Raw genomic sequence first — 14,161 nt, 5'->3', positions numbered from 1 at the left:
TTAGCTACATTTGAGTACTAAGATTATCACTGCATATATTGTTTTGTTTTTTAATTTCTAAGGCAAACTGCCTTATCTGAGTAATATTTATGTTTGAAAAGAACAGTTTGAAACAGCCTTCTATGAATATGTTAGGGACAAAATGTATATTGATTTTAGGAATGAGGTATGTGTTTATTTTTCTTCTTATTAATCAGATACCATTGCTGTCGTGATGTTTCACCAAAGTGTTCAATCCATTGATTTTGTTAATATTTATCTCTCTAAACATCCGTGAACAGGTGTATTTCGAACATAATGATAGGATTTATTGTTCATGGATAATCCCTACAAAAACAGAAAGATATACAACTTCTTCGGTTTAGTCATATTTTCTACTAAATAAACCGTTGCATGCTTTGAGCTACAACATTTCTCTAAAAAGGCATGTCAGTTATTTGGACCTTTCCATAAAATCTGCCATTTATCGTGCTTTAAAGGCCTTGAAAAATGTGTTCATGTGTCTATTAATTGAATCATTCTTTCACGTACAACAACAGTTTCGTTTTTAGCGCTAGGCTATCTTAACAAAACAATAATGTTTGACATTGTTAAAATACCAAACACATTAATTATTGTAACATTAACTATAAATAGTGTATGTGCATTTTCAGAATTCAAAACAAAAACATTTTTATCGATATCTTTATTTTTTCCAAGACTGTGAACCACCACTTGTGTGGACAAACTACACACTGTGCCACAACAAGACATGTACCATTGAACTCAACACAGTTATGAGTAACTGTATGGATTATGCCATAGGAGGTTGTGTGTGTCCAGACAACATGATTATGCAAGGGGACAAGTGTGTATTAGAATGTGGATGTGAATATAACAATACAATACTCAATGTAAGTACAATGTGTAATTATTGTAATGTTGTTATTACTCTTTTAACACATGACACAAATCAATATATATATATATATATATATATATATATATATATATATATATATATATATATATATATATATATATATATATATATATACTGCTTGATATGTGCTTGATATGTGGACACCAGTTTGGACACCAGTTTTATAATAAATACCAGAAGCCTTCTAAATACAGAAAAACATGTTCTCAAACATAACATTTAATGACAATGTCTGAGTGCTACAACAATCAAAAGGACCATATACTTGCTTTTCTCAGGAAGAATATGTTCTTCCATGACCAGATGTGATGGTTTAATGATAAAAAGTAGCTATAGTCTGAAGAAATGGAATTATAGTTAGCATATTATTTGTTTAGGAGTGTCAAGCATACCTATAGAGGCACATATATTTATATGCAGCTAAGCAGCCAAGAGAACAAAGTGTACATTTTTACATAGAAAGGCAGTCACGAGTACACAGTAAGCGTTTTTATGTAGACAAACAGTTAAGTACGTCAAATTTGCTTTTATATAGCATGGCAGCCAAGAGTACAGTGTATACATTTATATGCAGCTAAGATGTCAGTAGTACAAAATATATACTTTTGTGTCGCTAAGCTGTCACGAGTGCAAAGTAACCATATTTCTTTCATTATAACGTTTTTAAGCTCAGTTGCAAAATGATGTGAATCACCTTATTTGAATATGATGGGGTATTCTACAAGAACAAATGTCAATGACCAGTGTTCTGCGGTAGATAGAGTACAGAAAAGTGACCAACACTTTTCTCCAGTATCTTGTCTGCAACATGTCAAATACCCCTGGTTTGCAGTGTCAAGTATATCATTAGGTCAACCTCTCATGTAGCTAGTACAAAATTTGACAACCACTACTGGATTCCTGTAGCAAGTAGAGAGTATCTCAAATTGAAACTTTGTTCGGATCAAATGTAAACTTCCAAGAGATTATATCAGTGGAGATATTTATTGCGTATGTTTGATGCCAAAATCAACAAATTATCATACATCACCGGAATAATGTTTTGTATATCATTATTTATTACTTTATGAAATGTATTAGATATCCTGTTCATTAAGACACACGAGTGCTATGTATTCATCAGAATTAGATTTTATAACATAGTGGGGATATCACAAATTTATTAAGTTAAAATTTAAGGAATGTTATATTTACTTTTCTGTAGAATGGTGAATCCATGGTTAACGGGTGTCAATACTGCCAGTGTACCGATGGGAATATGGACTGCACAGATATTACTGTTATACCAATATGTTCAGTAAGTATTCGTCTTGAAAGCTTGTTATGTCTGAAGATTAATGACAGTAAATTATTTGTTATAGAATGAAGCAGTCATTTTAAGATTGAGTATTGAGGTCCATAGAATTAATGTTGGCCTCCATTGCTTGGCTATACAAGCATACCTTATGACAATATTCATATTTTGTACGAATGATATCATCCTCAACATGAAATCTGAAATATGAATCAAGCCAATAGTGATGAGAAATATGTGGAATAATGAGTCCCCACGCATGAGAACTTGAGATGAATTATAGGTGAATCAGGGAATGTTGTATAACAAAAACAGATGTTAAATAAAGATACATGCCTTAAACATGATCTTTTACTTTATAGAACACGAGCTTGTGTCTTGAAGTGCAATTATGTATGACTTTGCTTGACATTATGGTCTATTAAAATTTAATTATTTAGACAGATTGAACGGTATGAATGAGTCCATATGCAGTAGACAAACAATGTGTCTATTGAAATGTGTATATATACTTCAGCTACAATAAAAAATAAACTTTTATTTAAAATTTGAGCATATCACAAAGTGTAATTTAGTGTATTTTTCTCAATGAGTCTCCAAAACACATTAATCTTTAAGCAGCAGTTTGCAATCTTCAGTAAAGAAACGATAGTTACACTAAATTTGCGTGGTTATTTTAAGCGGAGATTTGTACACGGGACATTGCCGAAACTTGAAGTGTTTACATTTGCATATGTGTCATTTGTAACTGGTTTTAATTTAATCATTTTCTTGTTGTTCTTTATATTGCTATCTTCATCGTTATGTCTTTCAGTTTTTTATGGAAAATGTTGTCTGATTAAGTCAATCTACTTTATTTATATGCCCCACCACAAATACAAAAGGTCGAAATAATCGTATCATGGTCATACTGTCCTTCCATCTGCTACACTTCAGTTAAAGTTTGCCTTTCTGTGAGATTATCAGGCATTGGAATATACATAGTCGTTGAATTGTACATTCATACCACTTGACCCTTGATAGGTTTCTCGTCAATACAGTTAACTGAAAGATTGAAAAGAATGCGACGGAATAATGAAATGTATCTTACTTAATCATGTTTAGTTTTTCACTCATTTAAATTTCAGTTTGGTGAAGAACTGGAATATGGTCAAGACATGTGCCATCCCAAATGTGTTCCATCTACAGGTTTGTCTTCATATTACATATAATACTTATTAAGTTATGCCTTTATTACAGGATGTATTAGGTGTGATAATGTTAATATAAGCTTCCTTATTAACCTGTTCATACACTTACATTTGAATACTAAGCTATGAATTAGAATTGAATGGCATTTCAGGACAATATTTGCTGTATGCTGATGTTTAATATTGTGTTACTTACATTCCATAAGAATCGAGTACTGGACTTACAATTTTATAAAATTTTTCAAAACGATATTTCAGTGATTCTAAATGAACATGTTTCCAATCTTTTTATTTAAAAAAAGTTGATGTCATAATTGCCATCTTGATATTCTTGTCGTTTCTACTCCTCTTAAACATGTATCCATAGTGACATGGTTATTTATGAAACACGTCCTGAACAATAAAGATGCTGACTTAACATAAAATATGGAGTGCCAGCTATCATAAAAAGATTGCTAACATTATTTTTCTTCAAGGATGGTCATGTCAGCATAATATATTCACTGTAAGACTTAACATGACGTTTAATTGGTGTTTAGTTAAAATGGTGATGATTAATATGTATATCATGATGGAGCGTTTGAATATATAGTTATTGGTACTTTTGCAGGGTAGTACGTCATGGTGACAAGCGGTTAAATGACTACATATTTGTAATATATTACTAGTCTTAAAAAATGTAAAGCTGGCTTTAAACTCATCGATGAACTGTATTATAGACTTCCAGAAAATATTAATGTCGCTAATTACTCTGAACACATAGTCTTATCGAAATGCGGTTTCCGATAAACGTGTTTATACAATGGTCCCTCTCTTCAATTTCCATGACCGACCAGCATCACCAGCTTTATTGATCGGCTTGTGTGCCAAGTATCTAACGATGATAGCCACTGCTCTAACTTGATCAAAATCTTAGCGCAAAAGTATTGACGTAACATTCATAATCAGCCATATATCGAGGTCTACTAATGGACATTACTTGAATATTTATCGATTTTAAAGCCTATACATTAACATAGGTTTAAATATGTCACAAAATTAGCCAACTTTAATGCAGACAAAGGTTTAAAAAATCTGAAAGTCCGAATTGCTGTTGATTTGTAGATGTCAGATTGTGTCACATCGATACTTGAATCGATGTTATCACCACCAGTAATTAAGAAGGTGACACACACAAGCTTACAGCTGAAACGCATGGTATTGTTCTATGCAAGTCAATGTGATGTAGGAACACCACAAACAAAAATACATGTATTAAATGTTGTGTTGATTACTAAAAGTATATTAAAGAGTAACATCGTCTTCTCGGTTCCCATGCAATAAGATCACTTATTTTGTAAACACTGAATATTTTGTTTAATAGAAAGACCGATGAGAGACTTTACCATCATAGCGTCAAATTCCACTTCAAAGTGATATCATTGTCAGTGAAGGGATAGGTTATTGCAAGTCCAAAAGCTCATCACGTATTCATAATTTAGAAGGAACGTGAAAGCAATTGGACAATTGAAAAGAGGTATACACTTATGGTTATTACCCATAAATTGGATTTCCCTAATATTCAAATAAACTGTGTCAGTCTACATTATGTAGCAGCTAAACATGTAATGAATGGAACTAGTTAAAACATGGTTAAGTCCTTACCTGGGTCATATAATGATATTTAAAGTCAAATTTGTGTAGACTGATTTTATGGACAATGTTTTTAAATGACTTTCCTCTGGTATTGGTGTTTATTCCAAATTCTTTTTATCAATATTAATATGAAAATTAGTTGTATCACATTAATTCATAACGTGTGATTTTAAATGAAACTAAATATTAGTTATACCTTTTGTAATTTATATATAAATATTACTCATATATGAGACCTTCATTGAATGGTCACCTCCTTCTGTAATGCTGCAGAAGATGGGGCCTTATCTGAGAGTGACATTTCTAAGATATATAGTTGGATATACTGATCAGTTTTTCGTATTGACATCATTTACACAAAATCACAATAACTATATATATATATATATATATATATATATATATATATATATATATATATATATATATATATAGCAATGGTACAGATCTGAAAAGCATATTTTCATATTTGTGAAGGATTTTGAAAATCAGATCCAAATAAACTTGGAATCATGTCTAAAGTAGGTCCTTGGATTATTATAATTCACTGATATTATGAACCAGTGATTTATACATATTCAAATCAACGCATTTTTATCCAACCCAGTTTGTTGACACATGTGAAGAATACCTTCAACCGTGCTCTGACTCCATTAACTTTAGAGCTGGGTGACGGTAATTAAGTAATTACTGATGTTAACGGATATAAGTGTGTGAGTATATCTTGCCAAAATCCGAAACAATTAAGTTCCCCGATCTTCTTTCAGTGATTTCAGGTTCAATGTGAAATGGAAAGACAAAGAATGTTTACAGAAAATACTGTAGTTTTAGTCCGCTGTTAACTCAAGTTTGTAATAAAATAGCTGTATTACCAAACTGGTTATATTGGGGTTACATGAGAACATTGAATCGTTTGAGTACGTAACAGTGAAAAGGTATAAAAAACGGCAGATACAAATGAAAACGTAAAGATTATTTTAAATTATATTTAGACACGAGAGCGTCAATAACAGAGAGAGCCTCTTGTTTAATGTGTATACAAAATTTTAAGACGTACTATCATTATAAATCTATCCTGAAATTTGTTAGTCAATAAATGTTATTTAACAGTGCAATTGCATCTATCCAGCCATGACCATACCAAATATTATGACCAACAACTGCATGCATTCATATTTAAAATATGTATAATATTATCCGGCTTAAAAGCAAATTTTCTGTAGGTTCTTAAAGACAAATTGGACAATAAGTAGGCACAAGTACCCACTTAAAATACCAAAGAAATAATCGTATATTTACTCACTGCTTATATAATTACAAGTAAAGCCGTCTATAATTATTATTTTAAAAGAACCGTATACATGTTGAAATGTCCACCTTTATCAAGAAAGTGGAAAACCATGGACAACCAGTAATCGGTATATGCAGTTATTTAGACATTAAAGTCATGCATATGATCAAAATCGCAATAAACTACTAAATGATTAGATGTTGCCGAATACAAATCATATAATATTGATCACCTAAGTGACCAATTATGGATATACAATCATATTCCATGCAGTGAATGAACATGAGTATATACAAGCATATTCCGTACCGTGAAACAACACGAGTAAACCAACAATAGTGACCATCTTAGGGTCAGTATAAGTGAATACAATCGTACACCTTGCCAGGAACAAACGTGACTGTGTACAGCCCTGTTATAATTGGCAATAATCAAAAGAGTTGGCACAAGTCACTTTCACAGTCATCGGTTGCATCATACGGATTTAAAAATTATACTTAAAATAATTATAAAAGACAAAGATACGTGCATTTTTGCAAATATTGTAATTTTCAAGTATGTTTGTGAACTTACCATTCTAAATATTGTGGAATAATCCACATATAAAGCAAAAACAACAAATTAAAAGATATTGATAGTGTATGTTTGTAACATGAAATTAGTCTGACTTATACATGTGTTAACGTGATGTTGGCACATTTCTTAGATTTGAATCAGCGGAAAACAAATTAATCTGTTAATAAGCTTGTGTATTCGATTCTTAATTAACTTTTGCAATCTTGACAAATGATTATTAGTTTATTACGCAGTTTGTGTTATCATGCCAAATTATCGTTAAGATCATAATTACCTTGTGTATTGATTCCAAAAGATCATTAGGTTCTTAATTATGTTGTAAAATGATACAAAATACAAATTATTTCCTGATTAACTTGTGCAATCGTAAACAGAGGAAATTAGGTTATTAATGTTTACTTTTGTAATCATGCTAAATGACCGTTAGGTCATTAATGAGCATGTGTAATCATGTCCAAGGATAATTAAATTCTCCACCGTTGTAAAAATAAATCCATTTTTGCACCTTAGTAAGCACTTTAATATCCCACATACACGCTGATGTGCATCACAGTTTTTTTTTAAAAAGAAATTATGTTATATTGAATTCTTATCCGTGTCGTACGACAATTAAAATTGAGAAACGTGTTCTTGATATGGATAACGATCAACGTCAGACATAAGTGCAATCCGCTTCTTCATTTTTTGTCAATCCTTGGCTTTATTTGCATGACTTGCACTAACTCTATATGCAAGCTCCAATAACGATCATTGGTGTTCTATATGACTTGCATTAATATGCTACTTATAGTGTATATGAATGTTACCGATACGTCAAAAATATTTAGAATTTGTATTTAAAATGGTCAAAACACTATAAACATTCATTAAAACTTGTATTCGCAGAAAATGAATATTATGCAAGAAATATAATATTTCATCTGCATGTCACAAATCAAAATGTTTACCATTGTTTGCCAATGAAAAAGTTAAACTCCCTCAAGTTGCTTCTCTTAAGATTGACAATTATGCTGCTTGTATAATTGCCACCCCATACATACACATTGCAATGGGATAAAATGCATATACAATCTCAATCGAAAAAATGACGGTATATTTTGTCAACAGTGACATTTAAATGGAATTCAATTGTGTGTATGAATGTAAGGCCTTTTGAATTGCATCATAATTTGTGTTTATAGTCATCATTTTTTGAAAACACTTCAGAGCAGAGATCGTTATCTGCCCTGCACAATAGAAGTACATACACATGGAAATCGATATGTACACTTATTAAATGCACTTAAAGATAGAAGGGGACTCCATGAATCGTGTAAACTGTGGTAAACAATACTTAGACAACTCATTATTTGCTATGTTTATTGTTGTTCGCTGTCATTCACATTCGTATCATTTGCTAATGTTATAAATATTGTATAATTGATTCAATGAAATGCACTAAAGACTTCATTGACTATTGTAGCCATCTTATAAATTTTGTTCGCCTTACTCCACATGGATTTACACTGAAACAAAAGACTTGCAATATGTAATAAATCCGGAATGAAAATGATAGAGATCAACCCACCATTGCTTTTAATTATTAATTGAGATATTGCAGTTATTTTCAACTGCCTACATCATTAATAGGATGATGTGTTTGTGGTAAAACACTTTATTGCATAAACCATCAAATAGTTTTTCATCATATTTGGAATAATTTATTATGAAGCTAAGTGACTTCAAACTGGCAGAAGTGTGCCTACCCATGTCACTTTTGGACTAAATTCCCAGTTGATTAATTTTCCGTAGTACATGATATGGTTTGGTCTTCTAAGAAATTCATAATATTGATGACAATAAAATTCATTCTGTGACACGCTCATTTACTCCTGTAGATGGGAAGTTATGATTACGGTCATACCAAATTTGTTTTACGGTTTTAGTTACACGTTAATTATTTGCTTTTATTTCCTTTATGGGTTTCCTTCATACCTTAGAATAATTATTATGGAGCTATGGTAACAGTCTGACATTGTGGCAAATGTTGTTCCTTTTACAGCAATGCATCGATAATATGCTTCATATGTAGGCACTGGACTTGCTACCGTACTTCACGGAGCTTTCAAACAAAGACTTGTGCATAACACGTAGGCCTGGCTATGTTGTTGTACTTCCTTGATATTATGTCTTGTACCTGGCATGCAGGTCCTGTCCGTGTTGTTGTACATCATTGAGCTTATCAACACAGTGTCTAGTACATGACATGCGCCCAATGTGCTTTTTATTGTCATTCCATTGATATTTTCAACACAGAGTCTTGACATAACATACAGGTTTCGGCCTTGGCATTGTACTTCGTTGAGCTTATCGACATAGTACCTTGGAAATAAATGCAGGTCCAGACTTTATTTTTGTACTTCATTGAGATTATCAACACAGTGTGTCTTGTACACCACATGCATGCTCTAGCATTGTTGTTGTACTTTATTTAGCGTATGAACACAGTGTCTTATTGTTATACTTCTTGTTATATTTCACTGAGTTTAGAAGCACAATGTATTGTACAAGAATTGCAGGCCTTGGAATTCTTGTTTACTTCCCTGATTTTTGAAATTCAGTGTCTTCTACATATAAAAATGAATACGAAATTGACCAAGTTTCAAAAAAACAAGAGGATCGATAGGTATTAGTCAAATTTGTTACTTTGGTTGCTTACAAGTATAATAAAACAAATAGGTATGAATGAATTGTATCTATAACAGTTTATGAGTACATCAGCAAAAAGAATAACTTGAATGATGGTATTTCAGGAAGCTCTCCTTCCTGTTATAGAAAATATAGTTTATTTTATTGTTTAAAGCTTGCTTGAGGTATTTCTTGACACTAACTTAGATCAGATCGAACTTTATAAGCATTATAAAAACGATTTATACAGCTCTTATTTTGTGCTCAAACATGTGCCATAGTAGGTACTTTGGAGTTTTTAAAGGGTGTGGTATTATTTTAGTACTCCAATAATAACGAATGAACAAAGGAGGACAGACAGACTTTTCATGAATTCATTTAGATCTAAGATTACATAAACGATATGTGTGATTTATCCAGTTCACGTGAAAGTCATTTTGTGGTAACTATAAAACTATCTGACATAAATACTATAATGTTAATTTGAATCGTTTTAATAACGCCTCGTGTCATCTAAAAATATTAATCAGTCTACATTAATTAGATTCCATATACGAATTTGAATTTTTTAAAAACACTAGTCAAATACACACATACGATCAGATCCCTTTAAGTCACTGAAGAATAAATATGGCATATTGGACATTTTACGAATGTGTTAAAGCATACTAATAGATAGTTTTCAATATATTGACTTCGACTACTGTGTATAAATATTTCATGTTTGCTGAATAAGCGAATGTTTTGCCTTTTTCATTATTAATCCAAGTAGTTATATCCACTGCATGTTTTTTTTTAAAATTATTCTTCTTCAAAAGTCTTAATTTGGTATTTTACTGTATATTTCAAACAATAACGTACGAATAATACATCAGCTATTGAAATGTATATGAATCTTCAAAATGATTTTGATTTCTTTATTTTGTTTACTTTTTAAGCACAATCAGAACTATTTTTTGGGATACAATTTCATGAAGTTGGCATTAACCACTGGCATAGCACCGGCCCAAAGCAAAGAGAGGTGGGCCAGGCTCAGTGTAGCTCAACTTACTATCATACACGTTTTTAATTAGGAGAGGACCACATATTGACATTTTGCCATGGTGATTGCGGAGCAGAATTTTTGCTATTCTGGAGTAAACATACAATTTCATGCAAATATTATTTGTGAGGTCACACTTCCTTACCTCAACAGGACATTCACTGTATTATTTACTTTTGGTTTTAATTTTGTCTTATGTGTTACCCATTACAAATATAAATTCCATCCTCCATGATTATTTATAATTGTACTGAATTTTTTTCCAGAAACCTGTACTCTGAAACAAGCTACTCAAGTGCTAGAAAGCAATAACTGTGTGTCCTCTGGATCTGTTACATACAATTACTGCTCAGGTCGATGCAAAGCAAGTTACTACATGCCAAATCTTCTTCCATTTAACAGTAATATATTATCATTAGAGATAACTACATCTTGTGAATGTTGCACTGGCACTGTGAGCAGTTACAGGAATATAACGATGGACTGTGGAGCGTACACACAATTATTCAATCTGCCTGTCATCTCTGAGTGTGGATGTAACCGCTGTCTGGGGAGTAAGTTTTGTTTTTCATGTTTGCTTTTATTAGTTTCACATGTAATATAACAGTAAACCTTATTAAATGGTTGTTCGTCTGTCATCCTCTGTTATCAAAGGATTGTTATCGCTACTCCTCCTAAACAACACTACAAGGGCTATCAAGACCCACTTCTGTCAATACCTCTCCTAGGTGTCTACGAATATCACGATTTCTTAAGATGTCTTGTTGGTTTTAAATGGAAATAATATGTAACGATATCCTTATTGCTTCCAAGACAACAGTCTTGAAAGTATTGTTATTGTTATTCCTCTGAAATGGAACGGAATATTGACACGATGCCATAACTTGGACACTTAATGTAACTTCGTGTTAGTCGCAAATGAAAACAGTGCTCATCTATTGTAAATTATGAGCACCACAATGACCCAGATGAAAACCTTGTCGTGGCTACTCTCGGAAACAGAATGTCTGTTTTGCATAGGATTTTCGTCTAAAGAGTTATTCGGGTGTCTATTTTGGTATTTTATGAAAATGATACAAACTGACTTTCATTATGGTTATCATGGCGGCAATCTTGAAAACACTCAAATGCTATTATCTCCTCTCAAATGGATGGCTATATCCACATAACGTTTTCCAGTAGGCTTCGTATGACTCCTCATTGGCTGCAAATAAATATGCCACCAATCTTACGTCAAATATGACCGTTCTAGTGTTATCGCTGCTGAACAAAGAGTCATAATGATATTGGGTTTCCATCAAACGTCATTTAATTATGTGAGCATTATCTTAAATGAAAATGGTAAGAATATGTTATCCAATATGTTATCCAATATGTTATCCATATGTTATCCATTATACAATTGTATTATTGCTGAATAATGTTACAAATTGTTTCAACATTTGACACTTAAAAGAAAGAGATGGTCTTATATTGAATTCCAATACATTTTTTTTTGGCTCTTTGAGGGACGATTGTTTCTTTCTAACAATGTTTGCATGATATATTTTTATGTATTATATTTTGCTAAAATATATGACGATATCTATAAAAGTTGTATCAAAATCGAAGGAAGGAATTTCTTACAAATGTACTCAAATAATTTCACAAGTTGACATGTCAATTACGATCATGTATTACAGGTCACATATTTTTAGACTTTATAATTTTAGAACTCAGTTCTTTTATCTTGACTTTATTAAATAACAATTTCCATGAATTAGTTTTGCGTAAGAAAAATTAAATGCAGTTTTCGTACAAGCCTGATGTTCAAGGGTTGTTATTCATCCCTTTCTATATATGTACGTCAGTATATCAAGCAGAATATTAAACAATTATTTGAACAAGTCTCCAACAGGATGCTGAAACTAAACCTCATAAATGAATTTGTGAAACACTGTAAAGAACTTACCAGATTCTCAACCATGATAATCCAGGTTGACGTACATGGCAGATAATTTATTCGCCATGCTGGCCCCAGATGACTGGTGAATGTGTCCTCAACTAGGGTGGTTAAGGTAGAATGACAAGTACTAGCTATATACGGCTGGTCCAGGATGACAGTTGAATACAGCCTCAACCAGTCTGATTCAAGAAGACATTTTAATACAGCCTCAACCAGCCTGATTCAAGATGACAGTTGAATGCAGCTCCAACCAAGCTGGTCCAGGTTGACTGGCAAGTACTATCTCAACCAGACTGGTTCAAGATGGCAGTTTTATACAGCCTAAACCACACTGGTCCACCTTGACGTGAGCTATGCCTAAACCAGACAGGTCAAAGATGACCGGTGAATAATGACTGAACTATGCTGAGGTCCCTGTGGAAGGCAATTACCTTCAGTTGTCACAACACAATATGAATATTTATATCGACATGGGCCGATAAATAACTTACAATCAATCTGGTTTCCTGAAATATTTGATTTTATTTGTTTATGTTGCAATAGGGTGAAAAGTCCAATATGGCTCTGACTATTTTCATATAAAATGAATACAAAGATTATCGGCCGTCAATACATTTTCAAAATTTCGTCTTAGCTAACAAAGGAGATTCTGCAAAATAATGAATCTCCTCAACATTCCTGTAAGCAAAATGTGATGCTCATTCTAATGCGAAATCGATATACAAGTAATTTCGTCAGAAATATTTTAGAGGATTTTATTAGTATACCCATGATGCCTAAAATATCAGATCCTAAAATAATATATTGAAATTTACTGTTTTCAGATACTAATTCGTTGTTTTCTTTTCTTTCAGCTTAAGGTTAGAATCAAATTACAAGATCCAGTACATCTGACCATGTACTCCAACTGAATTCGGAACAATACTGCAATCTTTGGAATATATTTATTAACATTATAGTTTCAAATGTATATATGCATGTAGATATGCCTGTTAAAATGCTTTACAAAAGATGCATAAAATAAAATCAGCAAGCAAAATATTGTGTATTTCTATCATTTGTTAATAATCGAGGATGCCTCTCTATATATTTATTCATATAATTCGTTTCACATGTTAACCTAACTGTTAGCCCGTTGACAAGGGCATCCCTTTTTATCTAAAATACAATTGTAAACTGTTTTTAATGATTTTGGTATTTTTCAAATAATCTGTCTTCCTTCTGTTTAAATATTTAACTGCCTCTATCAATCTCTGGAATGCATTCTTCGTTCCTTCTACGAAATGACAGTTTCTCTGTATCTGTCTCTCTATTTTTGTGATAAATATATTCTTATACATCATTTCTGTCATTTTCTAGGACACTAGAACCCAAATGCGTTTTCCCATCTAGCAGTTAATAACTGGAGACTGCGATTTGGAAAGAACGTTATCCCAGTATGACTTATTGGTCATAATCAACAAAAAGATAGCTTCCTCATTATCGTTGGAGTACTCATATATTCATAGTCGCTACCCAATGTTCCGAACCAGAACAATGGAAGCTTGTGTTTTAAATGACTTTGTATTGGAAAAGTATTTCCACATTCCAGTAATATCC

General features: G+C 32.2%; 1 protein-coding gene across 1 annotated transcript in view; it reads left to right on the top strand.

Annotated features, from left to right (window-relative positions):
• Positions 1-13,743, top strand: part of LOC149776723 (SCO-spondin-like) — a 51,559-nt gene extending 37,816 nt beyond the window's left edge. The window contains exons 13-17 of the mRNA XM_089942527.1: positions 700-893; positions 2,127-2,219; positions 3,344-3,404; positions 10,884-11,171; positions 13,417-13,743. Of these exons, the coding sequence (XP_089798653.1) occupies positions 700-893; positions 2,127-2,219; positions 3,344-3,404; positions 10,884-11,171; positions 13,417-13,421 (641 nt within the window). The 3' untranslated portion in view covers positions 13,422-13,743. The remainder of the gene's footprint in view (positions 1-699; positions 894-2,126; positions 2,220-3,343; positions 3,405-10,883; positions 11,172-13,416) is intronic.
• The last annotated feature ends 418 nt before the right edge of the window (positions 13,744-14,161 follow it).

The sequence above is a fragment of the Sinohyriopsis cumingii genome, chromosome 18 (genome assembly GCF_028554795.1).
Source record: "Sinohyriopsis cumingii isolate HCF-2022 chromosome 18, ASM2855479v2, whole genome shotgun sequence".
Classification (NCBI taxonomy): Eukaryota; Metazoa; Mollusca; class Bivalvia; order Unionida; family Unionidae; genus Sinohyriopsis; species Sinohyriopsis cumingii.
The sequence above is the reverse complement of the archived record's forward strand: the minus strand, read 5'-3'. Positions and strand labels throughout refer to the sequence as shown.